The 18,210-nt window shown below is 33.6% G+C and overlaps 1 protein-coding gene across 1 annotated transcript in view; it reads left to right on the forward strand.

The window, feature by feature from the left end:
• Nucleotides 1-9,970: 9,970 nt before the first annotated feature.
• Nucleotides 9,971-18,210, forward strand: part of LOC149774565 (conopressin/neurophysin-like) — a 72,784-nt gene continuing 64,544 nt past the window's right edge. The window contains exon 1 of the mRNA XM_089945039.1: nt 9,971-10,473. Within this exon, the coding sequence (XP_089801165.1) occupies nt 10,336-10,473 (138 nt within the window). The 5' untranslated portion in view covers nt 9,971-10,335. The remainder of the gene's footprint in view (nt 10,474-18,210) is intronic.

The following is an 18,210-nucleotide window of genomic DNA, read 5'->3' on the forward strand; positions in this document are numbered from 1 at the left end:
GCACTGTCAGATAAAATTCCTAAACCACTTCCTGTTTTTGAACCAAAATATGTTTCGTAAGATTCATCTTCTGCTCAAGATACTTCTTCTTCTCGTTGCAATTCTTGTTTCCTTTCTATTACATTATCATAAAACAGTATAAAGTAATTTCTGGCACGCAAACCAGTCCACCACGGCTGCCCCTGCCTGAAATAGTTGCCCCTTTTGGACATGAAGGAGGTCGCATCGGGCCTCTTCCAAAACCTTGAGTCCGCGTGGGGGCTTAGCAAAGTTGTTAAAATTTAAGTCCTAAATTTACCTCCAAACAGCATTCCTATTTTCTCTGTAATAAAAATTGCGAAACAATATTCCTTTGGATACGTCCATTGACTTACAACAAAATGTTCATATACATGTTTCTTTGGCATCAAAGACAAAACGTAAAGGTATAGATTGTGACCTTTAAACAAATTTCTAGAAACTTTAGAAAAGAATAACTTTACTTTTAGATTTAAATTTCGGTGGCATAAACATTTAGTGGAATGAAAGTCAAAATGATCTATGACTAAGCAAATATCTCCGGTGTACTGATACTTTGTTGTACTGCATCTTATTAAATACCTACAATTGTACCGAAGGTTGTACCTATGATTGTACCTAAGGTCGTACCTGTAACTATATCTTTGTATCCTACTGTAGATGACAAATGATGAAGAGGAAGTATTAAATATACATATTGTGAGAAACAAGTAATGGCAAACAATATGAGCGGGCCCAAGAAGAAATGTCGTGCAATTAGTAATAATGGTGGCAACAGTCCTAAAAGTGGTAATTAAAATTCCATGAACTCTGCTAATTATATTTCAGCTAATTTTATCTCTAGTCTATCAACTCTGAGGACGATCATGATGGTCGCGATACTTTGGTAGCCTAAATGAACTGTTATATAATGGTAAGGATGGATCCGTAACTGATAATTCTGACATGAATTATGAATAACTGCCACACTGTGATCATCGTGACCTAACAGCAAAATCCGATACTATGATCATAAGGATACAAATATATGTGTGTGACCTCCTACTGAGATATATTTATGTGTGACCTCCTACTGAGATATATCGCATTTAAGTATAATGGAAAACGTAAATTTATATTGCCTAGGCAACCAATATGTTATGTCATTCACTTCACTTTTACGGATCTTTGTTTTATTTCTATTAATTTTCAGGGTACCATCAATAATAAATTCACACATCTTGGTTTGTGCCGTGGTATTTAGCATTTTTCCTAATGTATCAAATACATCAGATAATTGAAGACGTTCTCATAAAATCCGATTATGTTGTTTTGCCTTTGCCAACCTCTTCTAATAATTTCGTAGAGTAACGTAACTTTGGGTACCTTTTAACATCTCAACAGCTCACAACATTGCTTGGTCTTCCTTGTTTCGAAAGAAGTTTATTTCATGTGATATATTTATGTCATGTAGAATCCGGTGGATATTTATGATGTGTTTTCTTATTTGGTGTCACCTGTATATGTTCTAGCATAAAATGATTGTCTAGATTTGCCTTTTATTACGTCTTTGAAACAAGCATCAAGAATATCGAATATACTTACCATGAGCTTTACCTAATATCGTTCTTTTCTTTAAAAAAGAGTGACCATATTTTTAATCCTTAATGTATATTTCTCCACTCCTTTAGAATGCATTACTAGCGTAATTATTGATGTCGTCATTTACAATGTCAGTTATTGAAGTCGTCACTTTCAATGTCAGTTATTGATGTTGTCACTTACAATTTCAGTTATTGATGTCGTCACTTACAATGTCAGTTATTGATGTCGTCACTTACAATGTCAGTTATTGATGTCGTCACTTACAATGTCAGTTATTGATTTCGTCACTTACTGTGTCGGTTATTGATGTCGTCACTTACAATGTGAGTTACTGATTTCGTCACTTACAAGTTCAGTTACTGATGTCGTCATATACAATTATTTATATCGTCAGTTATTTATATCGTCACTTACAGTCTCAATTATTGATGTCGTCACTTACAATGTCAGTTATTGATGTCGTCACTTATAATGTCAGTTATTGATGTTGTCACTTACAATGTCAGTCTCGCGGTGAACAAATTTCAGACAGCTTTTTAAACATTACCAGTTTCTTTTCTAAGAAAACTTTCTAAAAACATTGATATTGAACTAATGTCTGTCTAACCTAACGGATTATTGAGGATGAATTCCAGAATCTGCTCAATCCATATCATTACTTTTCCCGTACATTTCGAAATCTCTGCCTTTAGCTACTTTTAGCTATTTAAATGAACAAGATATTTTGATTATAAGGGTATAACAGAAGATAATATAATAGATGAGTAAAATCAAAACTTTAAAATTGGCGTAGCGAGTGGAACATAGAAAGAGATAGTTTGTTAAATACATCTGAGAAAGAGCTGAATAACATGGAAGACCAAGCAGTAAAGAGCAAATATTATTATTTTTTTCTTTTCGATCAGCTAAAATATCCAAAGCTTCATCCGATTTTTTCAGTATTGTTTTAACAACAGTGATGATTAAATTTGTACCGGTTGACAAATTTGGTCTTTTGAAAACAAAGCTTAACGAAGAACGTATGACATCAAATGCTATTCGAAATTTCACACATTTCTATATTTCATGTTAGGAATACCTTTTTCACCTTCAAGGGCTAGTTTGATGCCTCAAATAGGTAGGAAAGGAATAGATAAAAGAGACAAAACTGGTGAATATGGAAGAATAAATGGGGAATGTATTTATAAAATGTACCTGCCGACTTCAGTACTTTTCCTGTAATTATCCAGGCTCACAAATCTTTACAAACCATCACGCAGTACATTCCATTATTGCCTATTAAAGCCCTATCTCTAAATGGTGGTATGTATGTATGTATGTATATATATATATATATATATATATATATATATGCATGTATAGATGTATACACATGTATGCACATCAGTTATGTGCTTTGGTAATTCTGTGAAGCTCCTATATAGAAAATTTAAAGCTTTAGATGGCGGGGAATCTGTCTCAGTACCTTTTCTTTCATATAGTTGAATACTTTTGAATGTTTAATTTTCTTAATATGTTGTCTAATTTCTCGATCTGCTGGCATTTTTACCTCGTATATCTCAGATTTGTTCAGTGCTTACATCTCCTTTGCTGTCAGAATTAACAAAGTCAAAGGATACACAAGGCATGAAATGATGAATATATAAAGTTTATCCGTCTTCAACATATTTTGCCTTTCTAAAGTTCAGCCACCTCCGAAAGTAGTAAATGGATAAGTAAGTTCTGTGCTAGTTTTTTAAATAATCGTTATAGCGCCATATTTTCTCGTTAAGATGATTCATTAATATTCTTTACTTTGTAAATTTAACAGTTTCATGGGCTAACTATGGTCACCTTCATAGCAGTGACCGATTCCCAATCTCTCTAAGATACAATAACTCTATCGTTGTTGAGCCAATTCCACCAAGGAATTCAAAGAACATCGACTGGGTCAAGTTTGAAACACCCTGCAAAATCAGACTTAACAGAGATACTTTTTAAACATTAATGAGCCTGTTAAACATTTTACATTTGTTTTACTCTAGAGTGCAAAGTCATCACCTAACTGTAAAAGAAACCAACAACCAGCAACCAACAACCATGGTTCACAACATACTGTAAAAGAGCCATTAGACAACGAAGAGAAACACAGTCAAAATTTAACAATCGTCCGATGCCCGGCAATTTAAGCATGTACGAATTTGAGAGGGCATCTTGGAAAAACTATTTATGTTTTAAATTCGTCTTCGTCTATAAAGAAAGTATGGGACACGATCCGGAAAATAAGCGGTAACGGAAACAACAATTCCTTCTGTCATCTAAAATTATCATCTAAAATTATCATCTAAAATTATCCAGAAAAGTCTTCAACTCCAAGGACGACATAGGAAATGCTACTGCTGACAGTTTTTCTCACTCTTCATCATGATCCAGTTATTCAGCAGAGTTTTGAAGGCTCAAAGTACAAAAGAGAAAATACATTTAAAAATACCACGTCGGTATTAAAGGCAATGAAACAACAGACTACCCTACTAAAATGGTATTATTTCTATAGCCATCCAATTTTAAACTATAAAACACTAATTTTAAACCTGGTATAAAAAATTCCTTATTTAGTAAGTAGCAGGCATCCTGGAATGATGCTGGCAATAACATGATACACGTGATCAAACTAACTTTAGAAGAATGATCTCCTTCCTACAGAACCATCCGTAAGAGTGAGGTAGTCGTTGCAAGAATACTAAAAAATCCACTCCTATATATTAAAGGGTGAATACCAACCTGAGTATGTTTCCTTCAAGGAGCCCTTCACCTTCAAACACTTTATGATATATTATTTCGATCTCCAACATACACGCAATCTTTTCCTAAATGATTAACAAATGAATACGTGTTGATTCAAGTAAAATGTTTGAGACTTTGTTGTAATATTTACTGGACACCAGCTATGCAAAACACACGTCTTGGTTCAAGAAACATGATTGAGACTTTGTTTCAGTTGTGTACTGGTTAACAGCTATGTCAAATATACATTTAGCGCACACATTAAAAACATATCTGCCATAAAATAACAAGGAACACTTTGTCATAAAATATAAAAAGTATATGTGTAAACATAACAGACATATTGCCACTTGTCAATCACTCTGATTGATTAGCCAGTCAACGAGCGTAAATTAGAAACACCTCCAGGCTACTTGTAGCTATGATGAATTGATTATGATAAATAGTTACATATTTTGCGATGATTTCTCGATCGTTAACGGTTGAAAGAAGCATGTGGGAGCTTTCTGATTCTAACTGTCGATATCCAGTTCGTCTAAATAGAGGAGTTAGATTTATGGATGAATAAAACTTAGGGTTTCCCACACGATCAGCTGAACATGGACACAATTGATAGAAATTAACAGTACTTTAGTTTGCAAGAAAATTATGTATAACAACAAGTCCCTTCTACAATTTGAAGGAAAAATAAAGAAAATAATAATTAACAAAAAATATGTATGTATGTATGTATGTATGTATGTATGTATGTATGTATGCATGTATGTATGTATGTATGTGTGTGTGTATTTGTGTGTGTGTGTATGTGTGTGTGTGTATGTATGTATGTATGTATGTATGCCCTTTTGAAATTTTCTACCTCCTCCCCCCCAACACTTGACATGATGAGGCTCTATATATACAAACTTGTTCCAGAATCGAAACTTAGAATAATACACTCACACGTCAGCACTAAACCCCACCAGACCCCACCCCTATCGTGAATTATCCTTGCTTGATAGGGCTGATCATATAAAGAGAGCGGAAGGGTTGGGATGACCCAACATGGCATAGTATATTCAATTTAGGACATTTTTAAAAACTTTTTGATCATATCTAATCACAAATCGAGTCCAATTCAGCAATAATTCACAGCGGGATGTCAAGAAAGTAAGAAGAAATAGCATCAAAGAGACGCGAACGGCGTTGGGTCAAATTTCTTCAGCAAAATGTAATTTCCGTGTCTGAAATGTAACGTATCTGTTCTAGCTCACCGATTTCTCGTTTTCGTTGCTACAGGTATAACTTCTGCACAGTCAAGCGTTACAAGTTATGAAATCTTATTTTTCGCAGATAAAATAATAAAATATAGTTTTCAGATGTGAAAATATATGAATGAAAAATATGAAAAAAAAATTTCGGCAATAAGTTTCTATATTTCACAATTAAGTATATCTATATGAATAAAAAAATGAAAATTATTTCGGCAATAACTTTCTATATTTCACAATTAAGTATATGTATATCCTTTACTGATCAATAAACTCTCGCCTCTGTGAAGACGGGTCTCGTCTCAGCCAAAATGGGTATGTAGGAAAGCTTGACAGTAGCATCCCGTGGGCTGATGGTTACTACCCGCCATGTATAGCCTGGCTTGTGCTGAAAAATGGCGTTATGTCTACAAAAAGAAACAACCATCATAATTGACTTAACTTTAAAATCTCAGCTTTTAGATAAACTAATTTATTTAATATCGAAAATTGGCGCTGCTGTTGCAGTTCCAGCTGCCACCATCACAACACAATCAGAAACTCAACTCTTGTTTCGATATGTTAACTCTGTCTACACCTTGGCGGATCCAGCAGATATTTCTGTGATCTGGGTCTGTTAATTTCAAAAGATGCGGACGGCAAGATACTTCATCCAATCAAAATTAAGTTGTTCAAATCTGCACAGTGTTCGTTCATGATTAAGACAAGAGGAGCACATAACTTTAATGAACTCATAAATAAGCAAATACACCTGTAAGAGCTTCTGTCTGGTACGTATTCATACGTTCGATGCTAAACTTCCAAAGTATCCTATTTAAATCAACTGCTTCCACCATTTTCGACCGATACACAATGCTCCGCTGTTACAAACTATTGGTTAGTTGGCATTACATACTAAGGTAGGAAACTCATGAAATCCAATAGAAGTCATTAGGACAAATCACTAAAATATTTGCTCGATCCGCCAAGGTGCAGATAGGGTTAACATATCGGAAACTTGGCTAGCGAAGATGGTTTTACTGCTGTAATGTATATTATTCTTTCTTGTGCCTAATCATATTAAATTTACTGCTACTTAATTATCCTCCGCTGTTATGACTACAACCCTTTTTGTAATCAGAGCATTGGCCTTGCTTGGAATACACGTCTTGCCTAGCTCCAGCGGTGAGTGTAATCGGAATATAATATGTGGTACTTCAAATACAGGAGAAAATAGAGTATTTTACCTCTTCACGTTTACTGTCGTAAAGACCGAGGCAGAGAGCATATACATTATATTTGCTGTCTTCGCAAGTGTTACCTGGACACTGGATGAAACGACCAGAAGATGGTGTACAAACTTTCCATCCGGCTCACAAAGTTAATGAGAACGATAGCCTGAGACGTGAGGCCCTAGATAACGTCAGCCGAGAAAAACGTCCGCACAAATTACAAATTATCTAGGTAATGACATTGAAGGCGTTTGGGTGGAGATTCTATAAACATTTCCTAATAATTTTTGGACATCGATTACATTGTTCCAAGAAAATCGAGTGTGTTAATATTATCCGTTTAATTTATTATATTCTTAGTTTTTTATTACTATTATTTGTATCTTTTATTATCAGTCAATGTATTATATTATCGTTTCAATTTATGATATCGGTTTCAATTTATTATATTATTTAGTATCATACTATCAGTTACATTATTAGAACGTTACCGGTGTCTGTAAAATTATTATATGACTAAATCTAATAGACCTTTACAATAAATGCAGTTTTTTTTCTTCTTGGAAACAATGACCGTGCTAATAAGTCCACGTACCAGCAAGAAATAAAGACAGTAAGAATAAATATACATGTGTTAAAAAATTATTTCAATTATTGTTCGTTATATTGCAAGTAAAATTTTGCTCAGTTATGCCTACGAGAAAGTTATGTCGTTTTACAAAATTCTAAGTCGTAATTGTAAGATAATAAGTCGCATTTGCTAGATACCAAGTCGTAATTACAAGATACTATATCGTTTGTACCAAATAATAATGTGTAATTACAAGATACTATATTGTTTTTACCAGATACTAATGCGTAATTACAAGATACTATGTCGTTTTACCAGATACTAATACGAATTACAAGATAATATATCGGTTTTACCTGATACTAATGCGTAATTACAAGATACTATGTCGTTTTTACCAGATACTAATATGTAATTAAGAGATACTTAATCGTCATTACACGTTAAAGAATGTGAGTTCAACTTCTCTTTAACCGTCTTTCCAATTCATTATATCCTGAACTCTATTTTTGTAAAGTTAGACGTTATCGTCGAAGGATCCCTTTTTTTCTCCGGAAATTAAACGTTAACAAATTCATTTGATTTTTTCATCTGAGAAGAGTTTCATAATAAGGTGTAACATGAAACATAGTTGCCAATTACATATGTTATGTAATGCAGCTGGGCAAATCAGACAGAGACGTAAAAAGCAAACCTTACAAGGATTAAAGTGATCGCTGTATGGTGGCATTTGGGATGAAGCATAGTCCTGTTGTTTTGAAAACGATACCTATATTTCGGACACCTCGGTTGTGCTGAGAAGACTCACCAATACAAATCTGTACATCTTCCCAATTTGAAATGCAGTCGACTCAGTAATTCATTTGTTTGTTATTGTATGTAGTACCTTGTCTACACACTTAAGCACAAGTAGTGCAAAATCTTATATATCCTGCTAATTGATCCAGACATCTAATGTTAGACTTTTTTCAAGATTAACCTAAACAATCTGTGAAACACTTGCTGTAACAGTAATGTACCTATAAAAGGTATATATAAAAATACCAATACAAGGACTATATATAAAAAGATCTTAAAATCAAAGTAAATTGATAATGAATGTTTCATTATTTTTGTCCTTTGCGCAGTACACATTAGGTTGCTGTTTTTTTATGTTATGATATCCTCTTTGTAGAATAATAAATAAAACCAGGCTTAATATGATATTATTTTTACGTACCTAATATAAAATTTAACGATATTGTTCAACACCCTGACATGCATCATTAGCGATGGTTATTGGTAATTTCGTTTCAGCCTATACAACCCATTAATCAAGTTACTCACTTGGCACGTATGTGGTCTCTAGTTTGATCACCTAGCAAGCATTTATTACAATAAGTAATTGCCTCTGCGTCATCGAATGTTCGATCCCCAACTTTTTTTCATGTACGAACAATGATACAATACTATCAGATTTTTAAAGCTTTCTTGGCTATCAAACTTGTATAAACAAAATGCCATTCTTTTTAAAATGTCAAAGTGTTCCGTACTGAATCGCATAGAAAGAAGAAACAATTTATGGGCAGGAAGAATGGATTAAAAAAGAAAACAAAATCAAAATAACATGGCAATAAATTCTGACGTTGATAAGTTTTGGAGCTTTCAACACGACACCTGGTTTCGAAAATCAGTGATTAATAGTTGGGTGAGGGAGGTGCAGATAGTAAGGTATAGGAAATACATAAACACTGGGATCATCCTTTTCTCTTAAATAGATATGTACAGAGATGAGAATACTGAGTCGTGCTAATTAGCAGTAATGCTAAAACGTGAACGATGTAGCAACATGAACCATATTAGCATCAATGTTAACAAGTGATTGATGTCGCATTCAAGATAGTATTGACAGTAATGCTAACAAGTTAATGATGTAGCAACAACAATACAATTAGCAGTAAAACTATCGAGTGAATGAGGAAATAACAGAAGCAGTAAAAGTAGCAGTAATACTAACGAGCTAATGATGTAGGAACACCAACAATAACATTAGCAGTAATACTAACAAGTCAAAGGTGTAGTAACGGCAATAATATTAGAAGCAATACTAACTAGTGAACGATGTAGCGACAGTAATTATGCAATATTAGCAGTAATGCTAACAAGTTAAAGATGAAAAACGTCAAGTATCAGAAACATTACTAACAAGTGAATAAACTATTTTTAATTTGAGTAGTAGTAGTAGTAGCAGTAGGAGTAGTGGGAGCAGCAGCAGTAGTAGACTCAACATGTTTTAATACCTGGTAAATATTCAATAATTTACAATAGCATTTCGTAGAAGATGACACCTATGGATATTTGCATCACTAAATTATTTACACCAAATGGTTCGACACTACCACTTACATCGTAAATTCATACATCACCGCCCATGCATCAATAACTGGACAATTCCCAGAAGTCCCACCTTTTTAGAGTTACAATTTAAAGTTAATGAAGTTTTAACTGTTCCCAGCATCATCTCATATTAATTTCCGATTTCTATAGACTATGCTTTGTCACATGACTCTCCTACGTGTGACGCTGGGACAGTTTGTATCAGTGTTTGTCAAACCATCGATCGTAAGAAGCGCACTTTCATGACAAATATTGCCATTTAACGGGCCAATTTGCTGAGGCGGGATTTATCAACCACTTAACCATCAGCCACAAGTTTTAGTTTGGAATAAAGGAGTGGAACCTTAGACTCTATAAATATATGAGAATTCGTGGAGAATTGTAGTTGATATCAAGAAGTTAAACTTGCGAGCACTTTTAATCCTATAAACTTGCTGGCGCTGTGTATCATACACCTGACATTGAAGATAGTATTAACAGGATCGAGTTACACGCTGCGTCCAAGAGATAAAGAGCTCATCAAGTAGCATAGTAAATCCGCTTTCCATCAACGTGACGAAAAATGGGTTGTTCATTAGTATGGAGACAAATATGGACTCTAGTAACACTTATTACCTTAGCAACGTACGGAGCGAACGGGTGCTTTCTTAGAAACTGTCCCCTTGGTGGAAAAAGAACTATCCCTACAGGAGTTCGTTCGGTAAGTTGAAACGTTTTACATTATCTTTTATGTTTTCATTATTTCTTCAATCACCATGCAGCTGAGACTGTTTTCTTTTTTATAATGTTATTTTTGAGACTGAACCGACCCTTTATCCAGTTATATGATAACACCTTTGCATACTTGGATATGTGAAAAGGTAAATTGTTCGGTTAAAAACGCCTTATATTTATGGCAAAAATGCTAAATCCAGTTTATGTATGGTTTACAACGTATGACTGGCTGTTTTAGTCTGGTTAGTTACCTTTGACTCGCATCTATTCTCCTCCATCTCTCTTCTCTCTTTGATATTTTTGTTGTCGATGATTCTACATAAAAACTACCACAAAGTTATGTCCCAAGTCTGTCAAATTAAATGTGTATGAAAACAATATAAATTATGTCTCAAGTCTGTCAAATGAAATGTGTATGAAAACAAAACAAAATGTAGTCTCATGTCGACAAATGAAATGTGAATGAAAACAGTCGAAACATGCGACACAAACAATTTTAATCCTGAATTGCTTTTTTTGACGGTACAAATAGTGTGCACAAATCAGCTTACAATTAACATGCCACCTTTGCTTTTCAAATGCAGGTTTTATTGCTGACAAAATTCATATGACATAGGTATAAATAACTTAATGTTTTTCTTTCTAAGTAATCTTTTTTTATTGCACAAACAGTTAGCTAATGTTTTCATAATGTCAACAACTACTGTTCACGTTCAATAATGGAAAGACAATCTTTCAGATGTTTAAGTTGTTGACTTTGTTCCTTGTTTATGTGCTCCTTAATAACATAATTCTTCTCGAAATTTTGAACTGTAAAGGAAACATTAATAGTTAGGCAAATCTGATTACATAATTATTATTAGCATCGGCCATAAATAAATTGATTACTTGTTTTTTAATTCTCATCTGCTTTTGTTGTGTATGATAGAACACAACAGTCAATTATCATAAGAAAATCTAAATGTACACTAATTATCGTGATGTAAAGTCTTATCGCTTATAAGATTTCCTATTTCAATATTTCAACGTACATAAACATTACGGAAAAGAAAATTTGCTATTATTATTCCGAGTAAGGGAGATCATAATTAAGCTATTTCATCCAAAATGTCATATTAGAGGTACGTTTTCTAGAACGTCAATGCAGAGTATGTGTGTGTGTGTGTGTGTGTGTGTATGTGTGTGTGTGTGTGTGTGTGTGTGTGTGTGTGTGAGAGAGAGAGAGAGAGAGAGAGAAATTGTATTTACCTTAGTTACTTGGTAGGTTACCATATGTTTATCTCTCAAATGAAAATTAAATAACGAGACTACCATTACAAACGAGATTTATGTGGAAAAATGGAATATCATTGATGTACACGACGCAGCTTCTAGTCCGAATGGTTTCTGATGATTTTAAATCAAGGTTGGAATATACGAATGGTTTCTGATGATTTTGATTTAAGATTGGAAAGATACGAATAAAGTGTCAACTTTCCCTTATACACTGACGCTTCGTTTGGATGCAACTCGTATATTAGAAATAGTATACATATACGAAGGAAAATTGGTACAAGTTTCAAATTAAAAATAAAAAATATGTATTGAAATGGCAGAAAATGTCAAAATGCCTTAAATTTACATTGAGAAGTATATTTTTATTACTTTACATTTATTTATTTCTAAATAAAGGCATTTTAAGACAGCAGGTACGATAGTACTAAAAGTGAAATAGTTATGGTGAAATAGCATGATATGTCACTATAATCAGAATTTTGGCAACATATAAATTACTCTCACGTGCATGATTCATCACTATAAACAGAATGTTGGCAACATATAAATTACTCTCACTTGCATGATACATCACTATAAACAGAATTTTGGCATCATATAAATTACTCTCACGTGCATGATACATCACTATAAACAGAATGTTGGCAACATATAAATTACTCTCACGTTCATGATACATCACTATAAACAGAATTTTGGCATCATATAAATTACTCTCACGTGCATGATACATCACTATAAACAGAATGTTGGCAACATATAAATTACTCTCACGTGCATGATACATCACTATAAACAGAATTTTGGCATCATATAAATTACTCTCACGTGCATGATACATCACTATAAACAGAATGTTGGCAACATATAAATTACTCTCACGTTCATGATACATCACTATAAACAGAATTTTGGCGTGATAGGAATTACTCTCGCGTGCATGATACATCACTTTAAATGGAATTTTGGTGTGATAGGGAATTACTCTCACGTGCATGATACATCACCGTATCATAATTTTGGCATTTTAGAAATTAGTGCCAAGACACATCTGAAACATATCATAAATCTATATAAATACAAAAAAAACTCCCCAGTTATAATGAAATATTGTTCGTTTCATACATTATTCATATTTAATCACTATCTAGCAAGGTCAAACTGTGTTTGCAGACGCATAAGCTTTTTTATAATCAAAATCAACAAATATTTTTATAGTATATAATACACATTTTATTGGCTAAAATTAGTAAATAATATACATTTATTGGCCGTAATTACTAAATAATGCATAAGTTATTGATGTAATTAGTAACTAATACACATTTTATTGGCTGTAATTATTTGCTGTTTTGCAAAAACACAAAAGCACCTCTTCACACAAACAATCTTAGCGAAGTGTTTGAGTGCAAATTTGAAATATATTAATTTTAACATTAAAAAATATTTTCTAGCAATCAATGACTAATACTTAATAACGAATTTGCTGTAGTGCACTAAAGTGTGTAAATAAGTGCACGTAACTCTTTTAATCCAAAAGTCACTATTAGCGCCGTTTCCTACGCGCGTTTCTCGATCACATGACTCAAGGAGGGAAGAGGCTGCGAAAATCTGCGCAAAATATCATTTATTTTCATGAACTGAACAATATATTTGCATCATGTTTCGTTACCAATTTATTCTATGTCAACACGGGTATACGTTTACCTTAATCAAGCGTGACAATATTGGGAGAGAGAGAATGCATCTCCAAAGATGAGAGCTCCCAAATTGGTGAAAGGGAGTTAACTCATATGTATATCATGACATTTTCGTTATGGGATCGTCCTTGTGTACTTATTTCGATAATATTAACTTCACGAAATTTACCTAAGTAATAATATTTCTTGTATTTCTTCAAATACGGTATTTTACACTTTTGGAGCCCAGCTGTTAATGTATTTTTGCAGTGACGTCAGACGCTACGCGACAACTGTCTTCCAGAAAATTCAAAATTGTATGAAAAATGAAATCACACGCTTCTTTGTGCGGACTGATTGAGTGATTATTGATAAGGTTATTTACTGATTATTGATATAGCAGAGAAACTGTGTTCTGAGCATAATATCTCGTTATAATGGTTTCCTCACATGGGATGCTGTACAAATACATTTCTCTTTCAAAATCCAAATAGTTCATACACATGACCAAATAAAACAAACATAATGTATCAATTTCCTTAATATCCATGACAACCATATCTGTGGCTCGTTTGTCAATGTATTTATATTGTTATTCAATATAATTAACAATTATAGCTTCCAGACACAAAAATACATATAGTTATTGATGGAGATGGAAGAATAGAGATTCAAGTCTAGCCATTCTAGAGTGTAGATAGTATAAATATTGCATGTTAAATTTGGCAACGATCAAATGTGGTAATTACAGAAGAAAATAAGTTATGATTTCTAAAACTAAATTATTTTAACCTATTTGAAAGCAAATACTCTGATAATGGTAGATTAACATACTCGTTAGTAACAACAAGATATCTGATAAACAATTTCAAAATTATGATAGCTTCATCTCGTTGGATGAAATGCCAAACTATGCTCAATTACGATCTTCTTGGCTGAACTAGAAAGACACTCAACTATGATGTAAAAATGGTATGCAAGCAAGACTGTTCGTTGTTTTTCAGACCAGGCCTAAACTTCTTAAAGACATGTTAACTGTATGTTTGCAGACCATGCCTGGTATTCATAAAAGCATCTTAACAGTATGTTTTTCGGATCAGGCCTGAAATTCATTAAAAAGTCTCAATTTTAAGTCTGATTTATAACCAAAACTCGTTCACTAGAAAGCGTGGCTCTACCCAACGTAAAGATTTCAAAATGTGCAGGAATGCATGTTATATGTATATACAGGAATGGAATACATGTTATCCGTATATACCAAGAATACTTGTTAGCTGTATATACCAGGAATACTCGTTAACTGTATATACATGGAATACTTGTTATCTGTAAACACGAGAAATTCTTGTTATCTATATATACCAAGAAAACTTGTTACGCGTGTATAACAGGAAAACATGTTAGCTATAGTATGCCAGGAATATGTGGTTGGCTGCATATAGCAAGATTACCTAGCTCTTTATACCGGGATTACTTGTTATCTATATACACCGGGAATACTTGTTTGCTATAGTGTTCCAGGAATACGTGTCAGCTGTATACACTAGGAAAACGTGTTAGCTCTGTATACCAGGAATACGTGTTAGCTTTATATACCAGGAAAACATGTTGGCTATAGTATACCAGGAATAATTTTTAGGTGTCGAATGCCAAGAATACGTGTTAGCTGTATATACCAGGATTACGTGTTAGATCTATATACCTGGAATGTGTGTCATCTGTATACACCAGGAATACTTGTTAGCTATGGTATACCAAGATTACTGGTTAGCTATAGTATACCAGGAGATAAACATGTTATTTCACTAATATTAGTAGTTCATGAGATATTTGATCTGGCCAGAAACATTTTAATTTCTCAGTCTCAGTCCTAATAGTGTTATTAATTCAAAACCAGGACAATAATGGTATCCGTGTTAGGTAGAGAAATCCCTACAGAGGACCAGACTTTGTGGGCGGAAACAAGGTTTGATGAGTACATGTCCGCACATTCTGATCCTGGGGGTGGGATTTTCGTCACCCATACAAACGAGATATATGTTATTTTCCTTCTCATTGTTCCCTAAACAATTGTGGGTAAAATGATGCTCTGTCATCGTTCTGGAAATATCTTTAAAAATACAGGAATATATATATATATATATATATATATATATATATATATATATATATATATATATATATATATATATATATATATATATATATATATATATATATATATATATATATATATATAACACATGTACACTGTATCAATGATCTACCACGCGATATACCACGCGCATGGAAATTAGCGTGGAATAGAAACAAAGTGAAATGACGAACCAACAAGAGATAATTAAAATATTTTTATATTTTGACAGTTCATCTAAGTTATTATTCTACTATAATTAACATTTCTAAAGTCTATAAAATTCTCTCTCTATGTCTCTGTCTCTGTTTCTCTCTCTGTGTCTCTCTCTCTCTCTCTCTCTCTCTCTCTTTCTCTCCCCCCCCCCTCTGGACGGCTTGACTAACATTACCATCATTCATAGGTCCAGAGACATCGTCATATGAAACAAGCGAAAATCCCCAACGCTTCTATTTTCATAGAATTTCTCCCGTATCTAGCTACGATAATCCAGAGAGAGAGAGAGAGAGAGAGAATGGGGTCGACCATTTGGTTATTTTTATGTTTGATCAGTAATAATCGATTTTTAGAACAGTATAATAGGTTTAAGAAACAACAACAAAAGATTAAAACACAATACAGTATGTGTGTCTCGTAACTGACAAATTTAACATATACCAATATTTTCAGTCGTGGTAAGACATGAAAAAATATAGTCCCTGCACATATCCAATAAAGACTGCATTGTTCACGTTCTGTTGAACAGCTTTTGGGACTAAATTTCAGTATGCAAAATGACCTTTTACATGCTTTGATTATTTTGTTGAATAGTCAGCAATCGTCAATGATGGGCGTTGTTTAGATTTTGTTTCTTTTTAACAAGAATCAGCAAGACGGTCAATCAGGAAGGCATTTAATAGATTAAAGACAACAGCACCGCTAGGATTTTCTTTGAATTTTCAACTCATTTCTGTCGCTTCGTAGAAAACAGGGAACATTCATCTTGTATTTCTTTTCCAGTGACACCACAATGAAGTTTTATGCAAAATATTCTTGCATGATACAATCATATTTCTAGAACTATTGCTCGTATAAGTAAAAGACTTAGTTTATGATTACTCTTTAGTAAGAAATTCTAGCCAAAAGTGGTACAAAATAATTCGTCTTCTCTGAATAAAGTAAATATAACTCTTTTGCCAAAAATATTTTGACAAAACAAAACTTGCAAATTCATGACTTCTATAATGATTTACTGGCTCTTCCCACAGTCTCTTTTTTGTCTTCCTCCATGGTAACTTAAAATATTGATGCCAAGATATCAATCACGATTCATGCGTCAAGTTACAGCACCGGAAATGAGATCATTTAAAAGAGTGGGTAGTTAAATTCAAGAAGCTTGAAGTATAAACAATAACACAGGTAATCTTACATTCCTAAACTGAAGCGGACACGTGGATTTTAAGGGCCACGGGTCATCTATGTTTTCTGTGCATGTTGGATAAACAGGAATATGTGGCTGGCATGGCAGGGTTGTATTTTGTTGTGAGATATCAAACCCAGTTTCTTTCTTGAAGACGCCTGGTAAAATCAGTATTCGGTCCGTCCCACAAAGAAACAACACAGGAAGTGAGCAAATCACTAACCATTTCGTCTAGAGTGGGATACCGCCTTGGGTGGCAGGTTTAATGTCAATACGAAATACCGGTTTAAATGTACCCATGAAATGGTAAGGTATCAAAATAGTCCAATCCCATATCTGTATTTGCCCACGTAGAGTCAAAGATATGCGTGTACACAATCAGCTGTTTAGGCCCTTCACTTGCATGCCATAAAAGAATCTACTTTGCCTTTTACTCTGTTCTAAACAAAACCCCGCCTTTGAGACTACCCCAGCCCCTTCACACGATAAAATCAGAGAGATTGCTGTCAAGACCAAACACAATTTACTTTAGTTTTACGTATCTATATCATAAGCATACATTTGTATGATATTTAATGAGAAATATTGATTAGCACACACACACAGACACGTACACGGACATTAAAACATAAAAAGTCTTAACAGGTTATAACTTATGAAAACCTTTCGTATTCAGACCTATTTAGTCATTGAATCCTTTATTCTGACAACAGAGAAAATAAATCATTTTCGTTTTATCCATTGGTTCCAAATCACCAGTAAATAATTAAAATGTCTGGCTAGTTAATATTGTACATGTGTAACAACATAGATCTTACGATGTCTCCCCCACCCCACCCCGGTATATCACACTAGACGACTAATGAAGAGATTTCGGCTAAGATGGAAAAGAAAAACGAACTTTATGTATATCACATGACATGCACAATCGAGTAACTTTAAAACAATATGGGGTCTTTAGAGCTATAGTTAACGTTTAGTCTTCGTCCATTCCAAATTTAAATTAGTAGAGAAACTTGACAATAAATAGTTTGTTTATAATTAACGTGTTGCCTTATGTCACTAAAACCCCAACACATCCTGATAGCTATGGGCAGTCGGTTGGCAAAGGTCAAGTGATCATCACGTGATTCATACTCATAACATAAACGTTTTCATTACGCAAAAAAAAGTATCACTAAGTCACGTGAGTTAAACGTCAACATCAAACGCATTCACTGATTACCTAACATGTTG

This window comes from Sinohyriopsis cumingii, unplaced genomic scaffold (assembly GCF_028554795.1).
Source record: "Sinohyriopsis cumingii isolate HCF-2022 unplaced genomic scaffold, ASM2855479v2 utg000198l, whole genome shotgun sequence".
Classification (NCBI taxonomy): domain Eukaryota; kingdom Metazoa; phylum Mollusca; class Bivalvia; order Unionida; family Unionidae; genus Sinohyriopsis; species Sinohyriopsis cumingii.